Source organism: Fukomys damarensis, unplaced genomic scaffold (assembly GCF_012274545.1).
Source record: "Fukomys damarensis isolate Sample0158 unplaced genomic scaffold, DMR_v1.0_HiC HiC_scaffold_1, whole genome shotgun sequence".
NCBI lineage: Eukaryota > Metazoa > Chordata > Mammalia > Rodentia > Bathyergidae > Fukomys > Fukomys damarensis.
In genome coordinates this window covers 40,845,599-40,864,634 of record NW_022900913.1, presented here as the reverse complement: position 1 = coordinate 40,864,634, position 19,036 = coordinate 40,845,599, and the positions used below count along the sequence as shown (strand labels likewise).

The 19,036-nt window shown below is 34.1% G+C and overlaps 1 protein-coding gene across 1 annotated transcript in view; it reads right to left on the bottom strand.

Moving 5' to 3' along the window:
* Mtrex (Mtr4 exosome RNA helicase) overlaps positions 1–19,036 on the bottom strand; it is a 94,591-nt gene that overhangs the window by 17,713 nt on the left and 57,842 nt on the right. The window contains exons 19-20 of the mRNA XM_010626944.3: positions 7,977–8,105; positions 1,822–1,932 (exon numbers count right to left, since the gene is read on the bottom strand). Of these exons, the coding sequence (XP_010625246.1) occupies positions 1,822–1,932; positions 7,977–8,105 (240 nt within the window). The remainder of the gene's footprint in view (positions 1–1,821; positions 1,933–7,976; positions 8,106–19,036) is intronic.

The following is a 19,036-nucleotide window of genomic DNA, read 5'->3' as shown; positions in this document are numbered from 1 at the left end:
CTTACTGTATCATATGTGGAAGTTATTTTTAATTTTTAGATTATTTCTTCAGAATTTATTCCTAGTTGAGGCCCTACTGAATTGTAAAATACACAAATATTTAAAGAGTCTCAATCTCTTACTAACTTTTTTTTTTTTTGGTACCAGGGATCAAACTCAGGACCTTGCACTTGCGAGGCCAGCAGCGGCACCACTGAGCTAAATCCCTGGCCCTGCTAACTTCTTTGTTTCATGATTTAACTCTTAAATATAAAAAGCCTGAGTTCAAAGAATGGATAGCTCACTACAGGCTGGTAACTACTGGGAGAATTTTAGGGTTTTGAACAGGACTCAAAGGTCAGAAAGAATTTGGCCAGTTACCCACGGCCTAATATGTGCCAGGCCCTGAGTTTGATTCCCAGATTGGGGAGGGAGTATAATGCCCTAATAATCCCAGCATCTTGGAAGGCTGAGGCATGAAGATCACTTCAGCTGAGAAGTCTGAGACTGGCCTGGGCAACACACCAAGACACAAAAGGAAGATGGGTATGGTGGCACATGCCCTGTAATCCCAGCACTTGGGAGGCTGAGGCAAGAGGATTACTGAGAGTTCGAGGTCAGCCTGAGCTACACAGTAAGACCTTGTCTCAAAAAAAAAAAAAAAAAAAAAAAAAAAAAAAAAAAAAAAACAAACAACAAAACAAAAAAAAACCCCACAAATGTTAGTGGTTCAACAGCATGACCACTGCTGTAGTAAGTAAGCCCATGATGCAAACTGTTTCAAGAAAATGCTTGTTAGATGAGCATATTTCCAGATATGTTTGAATCAAAGAGGGTTAATGTCAGTACAAAAATCACACAATCTATAAATCAACTAAGCAAAATCACAGGTATGATGTTTAAGGACACAGAAAACACTAAAATTTCAGTTCTATAGTTTAAAGGTGTATAATTCAGTAACAAAAAAGAAATATTTAGTCATTAAATGAAGGAAGGAATCTTTTAACAGGTTCATTTCCCTTATTTTTCTTTCTCTGGTTTCCTAATATGTGGTGATTGACATATATACCATGCATCTATGAAGGATCAAGAAATATAGTAGTCTAGCTTTATTTAGATAATGTGGCAAAAATGAGACTAAGTGAAATTATTGCTAAAGTTAATGTCAAAGTTGAAATATCTTGGGCCGGGGATTTAGATCAGTGGTTCTACTGCCTGCCTCTCAAGCACAAGGTCCTGAGTTTGATCTCCAGTACCAAAAAAAAAGTTGAAATACTTGTCATGAGGATGTAACAGTGATGTTTATGACAAATGAAAATGAATGTATACTGATCAAACTGTTACATGCTCCTTTAACACTATTTAAATGTTTATTGACCAAATAATTTTGTTACTTTTTATAATGGAAAATGAAATTTAACAAACCACAATTATTCCTATTGAAAAGAAAATTATTTCACCCATTAATCATACACAAAAATGGTTAAAAGACCTGATGCATGATTTTATGTATTATCTCACTAATATGGTGAAATATAACTATAAATACATCAAAGTATTTTCACTAATGAATAAAGCAAATTATATTTAGCATGTAATAGTTAAGATTAATGGTGTAGTTTTTCTGAGCCCTTCTTTAGTAATCTACATCACTCCTGGATTCAGAGGAAAAATCTACATGGTGATTTGTTCTAATTAATTACTTTGATGGAAGTAAATGCCACATGTTAACAGTGTTTCTATTTTTCCTGAAAGTAATATATTTTGAGCCATTTCAATTGCCTTTTCAAAAACTCTACTTATATAACATTTACATGTATCTTATAAAACTAACATGCATACCTGTATTGACTTTAAAACACTCTGTCTATTGTCCACTGGTCGAAGGTCTTTAGGAATGTAAAGTCTAACACTACTGATAGCAGACAAGAGATGCACCAAAACTGGGACAACCTATGAACAAAAGGGTATATAGTAGCACAATTGCAATTACACATTTTCAAATTCCAACATTTCCTAACTTGGATCCATGAAAAAAAGCTTATATATCACAGGTTTAAGTAAGTAAGAATCATTGCAGCACAGCTACCCACTTCTGTAGCTTATATCTTAGTAGAGACTATTTAAAAAAGAAAAACTATTTCAAACCTTTAAATAATTGGCAAATAAATGTACATGAAAATAAAGGATTTTTAATAAGAGCTCATACTTTATTAATTTTTATGCTCTCATTACTTGGCACTTATTGTAAAAACTAGCCCCCTAAATTCCCATCAAAATAGGAATCGAACCTACGGCTTCTCACATGGTTAATTAAGTATTCTACCAATGAGCTACATTCTCATCCCACCTTTTTTTATTACATATGAGAGTACTACAGAAGAAAGTCTTCTGTTTAATAAGGTTAGATGGCCAAGTAAGGTGTATGTAGATTTTGGATGGACTGGGATGAAGAGACTGAAAAAACAAAAACAAAAACAAAAAAACAGTATTTATTTTAAACAGAGAAAACAGCATATTGCATGAGCTATAATCTTTAAGAACACTATTTACAAACTTTCTTCCACTCCTTCTCCAGTCAAGAATATACTGCTCTTACCATAACCATATGTAGTTTTGCTTCTTTAGGTGATCTAAATCTAGAAGATTTGGATAAACCTGATGCAAGATTACAACTTCACAGGTACAAATCTGTCAGCACAGTAATCTTCCATAGCTACTTTTACTCTCATTACCAATGAAAAAACAACTGTCACTGCTTGTTGGTATTTATAGTGTCTTATTGAATGGAAATGATATAACGGTTGAACAAAGGCTCTAGAGACAAGGCTAGCTGGATTTAAATTCAATCTTCAGCTAGTTGTATGACCTTGAGTAAGTTACCTAACCTAAGTTTCAGCTTCTTCATTATAAAAACAGAGATAAAATTACATCTATCTCAGCGAACTACTGCAACTATAATAAGGCAATGCTGGGCTGGGGATGTAGCTCAGTGAAGCCATGCCTACCTGGCAAGCACACAAGGTCCTGAGTTTCATCCCAGTACCAAAAATACACAAATAATAAGGCAGTGTATATATAATACTTAAGTTAACATGTTCACTTTTTACAGTTATTTAGTGTTAACAAATGTCTAGCAGATGTCAACAAATCTGCATATAATAGTACTGAGCTAGCAAAAAATCATATACTCAAATGTCAATGAGAAAAAGGTACATGGTACTTGTTCCATGTTAAGTGAAACAGACTAAAAAATTAAGAGTGCACTGTTTTACTGCAATAGTTTGCAATGCAGTAGTAATGTTTCTAGATCTTTCTTTTAATTTTAAAGCCAGAAATCCAATTATTTCATAATCTCAAATTTTTAAATCTGACAACTAATTTATATTTTCCCTATTTCTCGGCCTTTAAAATATTAGCCCCCCCCCAGCACAGCAACATTGCAACTGAATGAACTATGACCTATTTATTTCATTTTCTCAACTATATTTTTGAAACTTTTAATAGTTTGTCAAACTAATAGACTTTGTGCTTTTTCTCTCTCCAATTATCTTTTTGGGGATGCATGTTTGCATGCTACAGGGGGTATTTCTTCTTGCCTTCCTTTTTCCTCTTCTCCTTTTATCATCTGAAATTAAGTTGCAGTAGTATGTCACTTCATTTTACCATGAATCTTTTAAGTAGGCATGATGTCACACGCCTGCAATCCAGCACTTTAGGAGGCTGAGGCAGGAGAAGAGCAAATTCAAGTCCCACAAGGGCAATTTAAGGAAACCTTGTCTCAAAATAAGAAATAAAAAGGGTTGGGGGTGTAGTTCAGTGGAAAGGTCCTGGGTTTAATCCCTAGAAACCCCAATAAGGATCATGACTCCTTAAAGACAAGCACTTCCTAAAAAAAAATTAACAATAATATTTTATCACCTAATATACAGGACATACTCAAATTTCTCCATCTGAGCCAATAGAGACCTTTATAAATTACTATTGCTGCTGCTGCTGCTGCTACTACTACTACTAAAATACATACATACATACATACTACTACTACTAAAATACATACATACATACATACTACTACTAAAATACATACATACATACTACTACTACTACTAAAATACATACATACATACATACATACATACATACATACATATTACTACTACTACTACTACTAAAATACATATTTGGATCCAAGGTCCAACCAAGGGACATATATTGCATTTAGTGTTCCTATTTCCTTTGTCTTCTTTAACCTGATATTCCCCACCATTTTTTTTACTCCTACGGTACTGACATTTTCATAGTTTGAAATTTTCAGAAAGTTGCATGAATAGCATCAAAGAATGCATTTCCCTTTTATCATTCTCCTACACAAACAGTACAAGTAGTACTGTACTGAAAAGAGAAAATTCAGTGTGATACAATGTCATCAAATTTACAATTTGCGATAAGATTTCATCTACTTATACAAAAATGTCTTTTATACCCAACCTCCTTTCACTACCACTCAATGGACCCAAATCAGGATCATATACTGACTTTAGATGTTTGTCTATTCTCATCTAGAATAGTTCCTCAGTTTTACTGTTTTTCTCAAAATTCTGACATTAAATTGGTACCAGGGATTGAACTTGGATCCTTGCGCTTACGAGGCAGGCAGTGGAACCACTGAGCCAAATCCCTGGCCCTAAAAATATTTTATGTCAGTTATTTCGTAGAAGAGTCCTCTTCTTGGATTTGTCTAACCACGAATAATCATCAGATTCAGGTTATACAACCTTGGACAGAAATGAGTTCTTTTTTTTTTTCGGTCCACTAGTCAACATCATAGATAATATTAACTTTGATCCTGTGATTAAAGTGGTTATCTGCTAGGATTCTTTACTACTCAGTTACTATTTTCCTTTTTGGGGGTGGGGGTACCAGGGATTGAACTCGGGACCTTGTGCTTGCAAGGCAGGCAGCAGCACCAAGGAGCTAAATCCCTGGCCCTACTATTTTCCTTTTTACAAACAAATAAATTAGGCTTTATAAATATCCTACCCCTCATATTAAAATTTCAATCACTAGTTTCACCATCCATGGATAACTTTTTCTTAATTATGTGTGAGGTTGCCAAATGTTGACTTTTCTACATCATCATTCTTTTCTACATTTTATCACTTTCTCAGTATTATTTTATTTTCATATGGTTATAATTCTTTATTATCTATTTCATTACCAGACTATCAAATTCACTTTCAGAGGGGATATTCTGAGTTGTAATGGTGTGCGGGTTAATCTTCACTGCAGATTTTACAAGATTAAAATGCTCCTGGACAGGTGACTGGACTGTGAGGGTACAAAACTCAGCAAAGGGTTAATCCACTGAGGAATTCATAGGTGAATGGCTATTAGAAAGCGAGGCCTAGTTGGAGGGAGTGAGTGATGGGGAGAGAATCTTGGGGGCTGTATCTGGCTCCTGGGCCTTTCTTCTCTTCACTTTAAAAGTATACTACTGTATACTTCTGCATATTTCAAAAGTGCCCAACTGCAAAATCTCATTCCACCATAGCTGCTGGTATATCTTGATATTTAAGGAGTTGACATATAGCCTCAGTAGCTATATCTGTTATAGCTATGATCCGTTATAGTCCATGTCCTTTGTCAGCATTTTTATTATTGCTAAATGATTCTATTAAGTTTCTTGCCTAAATAAGACACAAAATACTTATCTAGACTCTGCAACTAGGGACTTCCCTGTTTGCATCTCATTTAACTATAACAGCTGGCTGTAATGAAGGGCAGTGTTTAGATATATTTGAAGTTGGTAAAGTAACAGTGAAAAAAATACAAACAATATTTAGAGCACACTATTAAAACTGTTAACCTCTGCTATCAATGCAATTCAGAGCTGTCTTGTGCTCTTGTTCTCGCTCCTCATTCTCTAAACATTTTCTGGAAAAAATGTTTAAGAATGTTTATGTCAGGCTGGGGATGTAGCTCAGTGGCACTACCTGGCAAGTGCAAGGTCCTAAGTTTGATTCCTGGTACCACAAAAAAACAAAACAAAACAAAGAAACAAACAAAAAGAATGTTTACATTACAGATAAAAGGAAGTTACTCATACAAAGGATGAAATAAAGGTAAGTTTGGCATCACATACACTCAAAATGAAGGGGAAAATGATTATAGAAACCCCATTTTCACCTCTTCTAAACAACTTCTAACCTATCCTGAATAGTGCTACTCAATCACTGCAATTGAGAACTGATGTCTACTTATAAATTGTTATGGAACTATTTCCCTATGTCTAGGATTCCTATTCAAGACAGTCATCTATAAAAGCAAACAAAATAATATACATATTTCCTGTTTATTCTTGTATCTATCAGCCAGAAACAACAGAGCAACTTTGAGTTTTTGCTACAAATATAATTCTTGCCTGAAAAAATTATGGTACTCTACTTCTAAAGCCTTCCCTGACCCATGGAGCTGGAAAATACATCTCTCATATTCATCTAGGTCTCTGAGGAAGCACAAAATGCTTCCCATTAAGCTTCAATCCCCCTTGAAGTCATAAATTATATAAATTACATATAAAATTCACTTAGCCATGCTAACACATTTTCCTGCCCCCCCCCATATCCTTGGCTGGATAAACTAAAAAGAAATTTTTAAAATGCTATAGGAGCAGAGAAAAGACCCTCAGTTTACCCAGGGTTCAGTGAACTCTTCCCTAGAAAGGTTATTTATTGAAATGAACTGCAAATTGTGATTATTAAGAACTGCAAAGCTTCTGGTATCATTAAGTAAGCTAGGCATAATAAAACTTGGGTTTGGACTAAAGAAACAGCATAACGCGTCACCTCAAATGTTAACTTCAATGACTTAAGTCATGGCTGCCTGGGTCACACTCTTGGAAGAGTCTAAGGTTTCAGTGCAACAATTTCATGACATTATCACTGTTTGCCTCAAGAAGGGGAAACTACTGGCATGAGTGCCAAATGTTTGATACTTCAAGTTGCAATAATCTGTAAGGCTCCTCTGGGTACAATGAATATGTGCCAAGTTGTGGCTACCTCTTTCTAGCTAGGTAGTCAACAGGTAAAATAAATGTTAAGGAAAAAAAATCATACAAATTTCTCTCGGTAGCAGAATTCTGAAGACTGAAAAACAAAGATGAAAGGCTAAGTAGTATTCTGAATTATAAATAACTTTTAAATCATTTAAAATGTGTAACATAAATTCTTTTTAAATATTGCTAATTCCAACTCTCATAATCCAACTCTTTGGATTTATTGATCCAAAGAAGCAGTTTGTGGTGTTGCAGTAGTAGATTTTACTTTCTAGAAACCAAGCATATTTTAACAAATACAATTTCCTAAAAGACCCTACCAATATGTCACACACTTAAAGCAATGTTTTAAAAACAAAATCCTATTATGATTAAACAGATCAGATCAAATACTTGGAATGTGTGCAAGAAAATTTTATCAAAAATCTATTTATACCAACATAAAAATAGAAAACATTCAAGAAACATGGGTATTTCACTTGGCAAGTTTTATATTTAATTAAAAAGCACATATAAATCAAGCAACTAAGAAAACGCAGGTAAGAATATTTAATTATGAAAACAATGATGCTTCAATCTTTATGTACTTTCATGAGAATAAGAGATAAATAGCATGAATGGATTCAAGCTATGAAATCATATAGTCACAAATAATAATGAAAATCTTCCATAGTAAATGGTAAAATCCAGCTTCATGTGAAATTTAAATTATTAAATTATCTTTTACCTTGTTATTATTTACTTGGTCATAACTCGATAAAATATGAAAACTAAAATCTCAGTCTTCATGATACTTCAAATGGTACTGATAAGTTAAAATGCCTTAAAACTCCGACTTTAAAAATTATGAGAGTATGCTCATTACAATCATCCACAAACCTCTAGTGATGATAAATCACAAAATAATTAAAATATAAATAATGAGAAATCAAGTACAAACCTGCATCTCTCCTTTTTCATCAGGTTTAGCTGGTTTTGCAGCCTCTGTAGCCGAATTTTTCAAGCTTTCTTTGCTACAGCGTAAAAGTACTTCTACGACATACAAAGGATCCAGTTCACCAGAATTAGGCTGGAATAACAGAATAAAGGAAGGTTATTTATTTTTTAACTCTGGCCCACAAATTTTAAGTTCTGTGTGCACAGGGCCTATTTTCTTAGCACTTAGCCTGTACATATTGTAAATGCTTTTATAATAAAATGAAGGTTGTCTCTGCCCTTCAACACGAGAATAAATAGCAATAATTCACCATTAAATATAATTTAATAGTATGATCACTACCAACTATGACATAAAATGCTGCTTTTAAATTCCTAATGTTTAGTTTATGCTACTATCCAGTATTAGAAAAAGAAACTAAAAGAAATGATCGCCAGGCATGGTGGCGCATGCCTGTAATCCCAGCACTCGGGAGGCTAAGGGAGGAGGATCGCCATGAGTTCCAGACCAGCCTGGGCTACATAGTGAGTTCCAGGTCAGTCTCAACTACATAGTGAGACCCTGTCTCAAAAAAAAAAAAAAAAAAAAAAAAAAAAAAAAAAAAAAAAAAAAAAAAAAAAAAAAAAAAAAAAAAAAGAAAAAGAAAAAAATCAATGTCAGAAATGATTATATCTACAAAGCACCCTAATGAAACAACATGCAAAAACCAGATTATTTTATGGCTTAGTGTACTGGCATTTTGTGATTTCATATCATTTTATTAAGATTTTTATTTCTCTAATAAAACCATGGTTCTAAGGGCTGGGGATTTAGCTCAGGGGTGCCGCCACCTGCCTTGCATGTGCAAGGTCCTGAGTTGGATCCCGGTACCAAACCAAACAATGGTTCTCAAGGTCTCAGGACCAATCACATCTTCTATACTATGATAATTTATGCTAAAGGGCAGCATACTTTAAACAGTAAAAGACTTTTTTCATTTTAGTACAGAATTCTTCCTTGCTTTTTAATAAAATATTTGAATGCCCTCTTTTGCATGAAATGGATAGGAGAAAAATCAGGGATAACAAGGATCTGACTATGAGGCTGCCAGCTAGGACATTAAAACATGAAATTGTGTCAATAAAACAACAATGAATCCATATCTATAATCTATTTCTACAAAATCCATTTTTAACAAAAGTAAAATGTATTTTCAAATACAGTGGCACCTCAGTTCATGAACTTAATTTGTTCTACAATTTTGGAAAAGATGACTGCAATCATATTTGTCACCTGATGCAATTTGCAAACAAAAAATTTTTTGCTAAATAAGCCTTTCTGTTTGCAAACCACATTGTTTTCCAAGCAAAATAATTCCTGAGTGCTTGCTTTGGCAGCACATATATTAAAAGCATTCATGAACCAAGGTACCACTGCACTCGCCATAAAGACAATCACAAGTTGAGTTCAAATTTCCTTTAAAAAAAGTATAAGCTCCATTTTCCAATCTAAAAGCAAAATTAGCTCTTAGTCAACATAAATTTTTTTCAAAATCAAGTTATTTAAAAAGTTTCAAAGCATTCTTCAGTTTGGGTTAGACAAGAACATGGACAGTGTTTTTCACTTGGATGACTACTATCTGCAAAGACTACATATACAGCCTAGTTACTTCGAAATAAATTTTAAACTGTCATGTTATCTTTACAGAGAGGGAAATCCTAAGAAAGGTGCATTCTATAATTGGAATAATGAATTTCCTCCAAAGTGTTAAAAGACATATGCTATCTGGAAGTAATTCAATCTATTAAGACTTAAGAGCAATCTTACTCTGTTACTGTTGTTGGATTTAGTTCTAATTCTGTCGATTTTTTAGTAAATTTAATATTTTCTCCCTATAAGATCACAGAAGTGGGCCAGGGATTTAGCTCAGTGGTTCCGCCTCCTGCCTCCCAAACACAAGGACCTGAGTTCAATCACCGGTACCAAAAAAAAAAAAAAAAAAAAAATCACAGAAATGATTATAAAACATATAATACATGATTATCAGTCTTTGTAGAGCTATCTATGCTATAGAAACACATTTAAAAGCATTTTAATTGTAACATTAAGTGAAAGGTTATTAATTTCCCAAGGCTGTAACAATTTTCTCACTCTGTAAAGATGGATGAAAAAAATTTATCATAGAGGGCCAGGGATTTAGCTCAGTGGTGCTGCTGCCTGTCTCGCGAGCGCAAGGACCAGAGTTCGATCCCAGTACTAAAAAAAAAAAAAAATTCATAACTGAAAATAGTTATGAGGTATTAATTTTTGTTCATTTGTCCTAGGTTTCTAAGCCTAGAATTGAACTTTTTCCAAATTTAATTCCTTTTAAATTGGGGCTGCTTCCTTGCTATACACTGAAACTATCAAATTAAGACATAATTTTTGATAATGCTAAACTTGTAGAATGTAAAGAAACAAAGGGTATAATTCAAATTATTTTCTTCATTGTATATTCTTTCTCCATATCTGCCAAACTCCACCGGCCACAAAAATCTTTGGATTGGGAGCCTGACCTAGATTGAAAAATTAATAAAAAATATACTTCACATTTTAGTGGACAAATGCAAGCAGCTAAGTGGAAAAATTAGTTTCACCATATTTAAATGAGAAAACAAAACAAAACAAAAACAATATTCTACTCTGGTCCTCATTCTACCTCCATCTAAAAGAAGTCTCATCAACTAGCACAATTATTACATGAATTAAGGATAAACAGGGAAATTTTTTAAAGAAAATCTACTGTCTGTGTGTATATAAATGTAATTATATTTGCTATAATTTTTCTATACTAAAAAACATAAAAACTTAGGTTTATTACAGTAAAGGCAATGTGAGGAACTCTCGCAAATCCACTTCCCAGTAAAACTGGGGAAAATTATTTAAAAAACCCAATCATTTACAAGTCTGTAGAAATGGTCCCAAGGGACTGTATCAAGTGAAGAAACATCCAGTCAAGAAAATCTACTAAAATTCAGCATGAAGAGCAAGTGTCCATGCTATCTGAACCAAGATCATCCTCCTCATCCCTCCTGTAAGTTAATTGAGCCAGAAACTAGGCTGATTAACCCAAAAACTACAGGCAGGATATCACTCTCCCAGCTGTTTTCAGTTGGAAGGCTAACTTTCTAGGAGTGACAGGATCCTGGCACTCCTGATTCTGCTTTCCACTTAACTGCGGCTGAGGCCAAGTAAGTTCTGGGCATATTAAGACTGAATGAATGGTAAGGGTTTTCTTCACAGGCCCTACTGGTTTGCCAGAGATCCAAACTTGGTTGTGGGGCTGCTGGGAAAAAGGGCAACCCCCCTCCGCAACAACAACCTTCCTTTGGCTTATTAGTGTACTGGTTCCATGGTGGGAGAGTCAAGTTGAGAAAACTTCAGGCTCCTGTTTCCTTTCTCCCTCACCTCCTTAAACAGAATACCATGCAGAGAAAATTAAACTGCTATCCTCATTACCAGGGTTAAAATTATGGCTTGGAGTTTTGCCTGGGAAGAAAAGCAAGTTTTAACACACATTTATAGTATATTCCCAAAGCTAATGATTTCATCCATGGCAGTGCCTAAAAGTTCAAGTATAAGGAAACATCAGAGATGGTGGAGGCCATGAGAAAGATAACCTATAGATCTGCAGATCCACTACTGACACCTGAAGCTGTAGGCCAGCTGATCTGTAGGATAGAATCTGCTTTTTAAAGACAGATGGAGATTTCCAGCTAGTGGAGCTTAACAGCTGGGTATAACCACAGAAAGATAAACTGAGAGACTCCCATTATCCCAAAATGACTGCGGCATATCCAAGGCCAAGATCTTTATCCCCACCTCAGGAACAATATGAAAGGCTTCACACTTGTGGGGGTGAGACATTAGTGCAGAAAGCCTTCACTCAGAATAATAATCTAGCCCTGTGATGGAGAATCTTTTAGAGACTAGTGCCCAAACTGCAACCTTAAACCCTTATTTATCACAAAGTGCCAACACTGCAATTAAACCTGAATACTAAGGTTTTAGGTTAGAAAAACCAACTCATACATTAACTTTTTTTGTCTTAAAAGAAAAATAACACATATGACATAGTTTCGCCACCACTGAGCAAATGACATCAGCTTATAAAGATGGGGGGGTACCTAGAATTATATTACCTAAAGTGTTCAATTTCTAATAAAAAAGACACATGCAAAGAAACAAGAAACATGATCTATGACCCACAGAGCAGAAGGGGGTGGGGCAGAAGCTGCCTTTACAAGTGACCAAAAGAAGAAAATATATTTTCAAAGAAATAAACAATAAAGTAGCATTGAAGTATCAAGTAGCAAACATTAACACAGAGAAAAGTTATTAAAAAGAACTCAGGAAATTTAGAATCTTGAAAGGACAAAAAACCCTCTAAAGGAGCCCAACAATAGATTTGAACTGGCATATTAGCAAACAGCACTACTTATCTCACTCCCATTAGAGCAAAGCCTTTCATACTGCTCCTGAGGTGGGGATAAGGGTCTTGGCCTTGGATATGCCGCTGTCATTTTGAAGGCAAACAGAGATTATTCAACCCAAAGAGCAATGCCTCCCGTAAAAACAACAAAGAATAATGAGAAAAATAATGAGCCTCAGAGAAATGCAGGACACCAAGCAGCTCAACAATATGCTCAATAAGGAATTCCAGAAAGACTGGAAAGAAAGGAGCAGAAAAAAAAATTCAAAGAAATAATGGCTGAAAATGCCTCAAACTTACTGGGGAAAAAAAGTATGCATATCTAGAAAGTCATCCAACTCTAAGTAGGATAAATAATGCAAAGAAGGGCACAGATACTTTTATACAGGTAATTTTAATCATAATAAAAAATGCCAAGTCACGAGGAGAAAATCTGGAAAGCAGCAAGATAAAAGGACTCATTTTTCACAAGAACACTCCAACAAGATTAACAGCAGAAACTTCTCAGGAAAATAATGAAGTCCAGAAAGAACTGTGCTGGCACAAAGAAAAAAACATTCAGAAAACAAAACTGTTCATTGAGAATTCCATATCCGGCACAGGTATCTTTCAAAAAACAAAACAAAAACACATTCCAAGATAAGGAAAAATTAAGAGACTATGTTGCTAACACATCTGCCTACCAAGAAATACTAAAGCAAGTTTGTCATTTATATGAGTCCACACAAAAAACACTGATAAAGGTGATTACTTTCTCTTAAATGGTTTAAGAAGCAATTTATAAAACTGTATATATAGTACTACTACTGATCTGTAACATATCAAAATGTACATTTGGCAGCACAAAGGAGGTGGGTAGGAACAAAGCTGTACTGGGTTAAGGAAGTAACTGCAGATGATTCAAGTCCAAAGAAAAACAATAAATCAAAACACAAAATGAGAATGAGAGACAGACACAGAAACAACATAACAAATGTTATAAATATATAATTACTCTTTACAAACTATCTTTACAAAATTGCTAGCAGTGTAGCTCTGTCATAGAGCATCAATATCACACATACAGGACTCAGCTTGGTCTCCAATACCCATTTTTTAAAATAAGCTGAAAAATTATATCAAGGTAATAATTCTAACAACATATTGTTGGATTTATAACATTGTAGATGTAACATATAACAGTATCACAAAGTTTGCTTAAGGCCCTGGGTTCAACTGCTATTAGGAGGTGAAGAATCTGGAGAGAAACAGGGCAATGGAACAGAAATACATGAAAATCATGCTTTTGTATCTCACTGGAATTAAGTCAGTAGAAATCTAAGGCTTATTTTAATAAGGTGTGTGTGTGTGTGTGTGTGTGTGTGTGTGTGTGTGTGTGTGTGTACACATACACACACACACACATACATACATACATGAAAATACTCTAGAAACCACAAACAAAAAACATATTGTAAAGTTATTAAAGAAATCAAAATGCTCCATTACAAAATATTCATGAGGCCCCCCAAAAAAAGCAATAAAGGAAAAGTAGAAAAATAAAGTAACAGAAATAACCTCAATTTGTCAATAAGATTAAATGTGAATGGATTAAGCAACCCAGAAAAGGAAGATACTTACAGATTTGATAAAAATACAAAATAAACTAAATATAAGAGACACAAACACAGGAAACATTTTAAATTTACTGATCCGAAAAGTCTGAAAAAGATGAGAAAAGATATATTATGCCACAAGCAAAAAAAAAAAAAAGCTTAAGTGGCTATACTAACATAAAATATACTTTAAAAAAATAAAGTAAACACATCTTGAAACAAAGGGAGAAATAGACAATGTAATAAAAACACTCTCCTAAGTAATCACAGCAGTCAAAGGAGAATTAGAAAACACCTTGAGAAGAATGAAAGGGACACAGTGTACAATACTAACTAAATTTTAAAACTTTTTAAATGAAGGACTGAAATTATTAGAATCAGAAATGAAAGGGGGACATTATGAATAACTTTACAGAAGTCACAGGATTAAAATGTAACAATATGAATCAATGTTTAAGAATAAATTAAGGGCTGGGGATGTAGCTCAGTGGTGCCACACCTGCCTAGCAAGCACAAGGTCCTGAGTTCATTATTAAGTACTGAGGTGACACAAACTAATTCCTAGTAAGATACAAATTTTGGAACATACTGCAGGAAAAAAAAAACTTGAGCCAAGCATGACAGCACATGCCCACAATCTCAACTACTTGAGAGGCCATGTACCTTATTATAACCTGCCTTGAAAATATTTTTAAAAGGTGGGGCTGCGGAAAAGGGGTAAAGGTATAGGGAAAGTGGGAAGGGTAGGGAAAAGGTAATAAGGGAAAAGAAAAAATATGAGAAAATGAAAAAACGGAAATAAAGTGTTTGTAAATGGGAAGGGGAGGAAATGCGGAAGGGAGGACAGGGACAAGGGGAAAAAATGAGAACCAAGACCTGTCATGTAAAGGTACAAGATCCCAGTGATGAATGTAACTGCACTGTATACCTAAAATGTACCAATAAACTCAATGAGGAAAAAAAAGAGGGGGGCTGGGAAACATCTTAGTAACAAAGTAGCACCGAGTTAAAAACCCAGTACACGTCAAATAAAATAAAATAAAATAAAATAAAATAAAATAAAATAAAATAAAATAAAATAAAATAAAATAGACAAAAACAATACCAAGAGATAGACTTAGTAATAAAAAAAAAAAAAAGTTACAAAGAATAGCCCAGACTTAGGCAGCTATATTGCCAGGTTATACCAAATATGTAAAGATTTCATATGAATTCTTTAAAAAATAGAGGAGTGAAGCCGGGGATTTAGCTCAGTGGCAACACACCTGCCTTAGAAGGGCAAGGTCCCGAGTGTGATCCCTGGTACTGCAAAAAGGAAAAAAAGGAGGAAGGAAATACTTCGTAAAGTCATTCTATGAAGCCAGTGACACCAAACCCAAAGAATATCACAAGAAAACTACAATCAGCGTCTTCTGTGTGTATGGATGCAAAAATCCTCAACAACACACTAGCAAACTGAATCAAACAATATATAAAACAAATAAACAGGACTTATCTCAGGAATCAAAAATTGGTTTAACATCTGAAAATCAATCATTATAATAAACCATATCAAAATACAAAATACAATAAAACATAAAAACCACAAGTTCACCTCAATGGGCACATAATACTGGACAGGGGACAATAAAGGAGAGGGGGTTAAAAACTGAATTAAGATATGTTACATACATGTATCAACTTCCCATGATGAATGTAATCATTATTGCAAACGTACTGCAAGCATGTACTTATTAAAATAAAAAGAAACACTGAACAAAATCCAATAATCTTTCATAATTAAAAATTCAACAAAGTAGAACATATGAAAACGTTTTCAACCTGATGAAGAGTACACCTACTGAAATTCCACAACTTACATGACACTTCACATCAAAAGACGGAATTTTTTTCCCTAACAATGGGAAAAAGACAAAGCTATCTGCTCTAATGACTCATATTAACAATGTGCCAGAAGTTACAATTAGGCAAGCACCCAGGCAAGAAGAAGAAATAAAGAGCTGGGGATTTAGCTCAGTGGCATTTTTAGTTTGATCGCTGTACGGAAAAAAAAAAAAAAAAAAAAAAAAAAAAAAAAAAAAAAAAAAAAAAGAAGAAGAAGAAGAAGAAATAAAAGGCATCCATATTGGAAAGGAAGAAGTAAACTATCTTTACTTGAAAACAATATGATCTAGTATGCAGGAAATGCTAGGGAATCTGCTAAAAAACAACAAGCAGAACCAGTAAGTTAGACAAGATTAATATTAAAAAGTCAAGCATATTGCTCTAAATTTTATTGCAACATATAGAAAAATGAAAGAGAAGTATATTGTTTACAGTAGCATCAAAAAGATTAAAATATTAAGGAATAGGGCCGGGGATTTAGCTCAGTGGTTCTGCTGCCTGCCTCATAAGCACAAGGACCCGAGTTTGATCCCCAGTACCAAAAAAATAAAAAATAAAAATAAATAAAAATAAAAATTAAGGAATAAATTTAGCAAAGTACAAAAACCTGTACTAGGAAAATAAAATATTGTTGAAAAAAAATCCAGAGATCTAAATAAGCAGAAAAATATTGCTGTTTATGGACCCAGATTTTATTACATTTTTAATCAATTTGTAGAAATTGAAAAGCACATTCTAAAATTTTCATGGAGGACACTGGATAGCAAAAACAATCTTGAAAAAGATGAAAATTTGGAGACATTTGCATTTTCTTCAAAACTTAGTATGATGGCAGTATATATTTCTCCAAAACATAAATGGCCATTAAACATCTAAAAGCATCTTTGACCTCATCAGTCACCAGGGAAATAGAAATCAAAATAACAATAAGATACACTTACATACAAAGTAGGAAAAAAATCAGATACATGTTGGTGAGGCTCTTAAAATATTCAAACTCTTACACAAAACTTATGAGTATTTAAAAAGTTGTGGCCACTTTAGAAAACAGACTGGCAGTTCCTTAAATGGTTATCCTGTACCACTTCCAGACTTCAGCAATTACACTATGCATATACCCCAAAGAAACGAAAACATGTGTATACAAATCTTGTAAACAAACTTTTACACAAGCACGATTCATAACAGCCCAGAGGTGCAACAACACAAATGTGTATCAACTGATTTGTGGGTACACAAAATACAGTACATCTAGACACTGAAATGCTGCTCAAACACAGAAAGGAATTACTGATACACACCAAAACACAGCTAACACTTGAAAACATTATGCAAAGTCAAAGAAGCTAGTCACAAGACTAAGTATTATATAATTCATTTTATGAAACTTTTGCAATGTGCAAATCTATAGACAGAAAATAGACTAGAAATTGCTTACTGATGAGGGGTATGAGAAGACAAGTGAATGATACAGATTTCATGTTGATGTGAAGAAAATGTACATTGGAGGTGGTAAGATCGGTAAACTGCGCAGTATTTTAATATTACTGCAATAAGACTATTAAAGAAACACACACACAACTAAAAACCAATAGTGAATCTATAGCATTACAATACACTGGAGGTAACAAATAATCTAACCTATGCAAAATGCACTTAACTATATCCAAACTATGGAATGAATAAATTTGTAAATACATGTCAGCTTTCCTACTGTAGGTCCCAAAATATGGTTAGAGCTACAGTGTTTAGAATTCATTCCACACTTTCTACTGTACACAAAGATAACTTAATAGCTGTCACAGAAGCTTAACTATAAGACTACTCTTAAGTTAACCTTGCAAGGAAAATCTTATCTACACTATTAATACGACAAAAACAAAAAACAAAAAACCTGTGTATGTGCAGAGTTTGGGAGATGGGTATTTGATAGTTCTTTCTCTTGGTTGAAGATGAATTATAGAAAATATAAAGAACCTTAAGTAAGAACTGAGCTCTACTCATGGCTCAAATGAATAACATTCATGCCATTTATTTCAAGGTTAAATATTCTGAGCTTCATTTCATTTTGAGAGAGAGAAGAAAGTACTACAATGGGAAAGAGAAAATTCATCCAGTTTAACAGTGTCCTCTGAGTGAATTCTGCCATCTCTTACATATCCAACTTTAAACCATCATCACATTACCCTCAACTTTCTAGGAAAATACTGTCAATTCTAGTTACTGAGTCTCCTCCTACTGAACCTTTCCTTTTCTATTCCCATCCTCTGTCTGACTCTTACCCCAAACAAGAATTAACAGCCTCCTTAATGGACCTACCAGACTCTATTGTGCTACTCTTTCCAATATTCTTTTCTCTCTCTCTCTTTTTTTTTTTTTAGTACTGGGGATCGAATTCAGGACCTTGCACTTGCAAGGCATGCACAGAACCACTGAGCTAAATCCCCAGCCCTTCTTTCCAACATTCTTCAAACACTTCCATCAAAATAACTTCTGATCATATAATTTCCAGACCAAGGGAAAATAAACAAATCATCAAGCAGCAAACTAGCTGTCAACAGCCTGCCACTATTTTCAAATGTTTAGATTTAGCCCCAATATATGTACTCAAGACCTGTATCTTAACCACTTCCCATGACTATCTCCAATCCTTTTTTTCTGATAGTAGGATCAAACTCAGGACCTTGCACTTGGCAAGGCAGGCACGGTACCACTGAGTTAAATCTCTAGCCCTCCAATCTTTTCTTAGGTACTTTCCTTGACTTGAAATAGTCTGAGATTGCTACCTACCATAGCTCCTCCCACCACACACATACACCTTAACTCTCTCACTCTTTATGGTTCCATTCAATATTTAAATTCTCTTCCTTCTCAGATGTCATCTCCAATACTTCAATTAATTTTTCTCTTCTCTGCTTCAAATGCACTATTATTGTATCTTTATTAAAGTATTTCATTGTGTTGTATTTTTATTATCTGCTTGTCATATTTACCAAACAAGTGAGCATAGTTTTTTTGTAACAATGGTCAATAACTGCATGATAAATTGACATCAAATGAGATAAGAGTGTGGCAATACCTTTTTTTAATCATTTAATTTTCATAGCGTACATGTACATTTTTACTGTGACCTT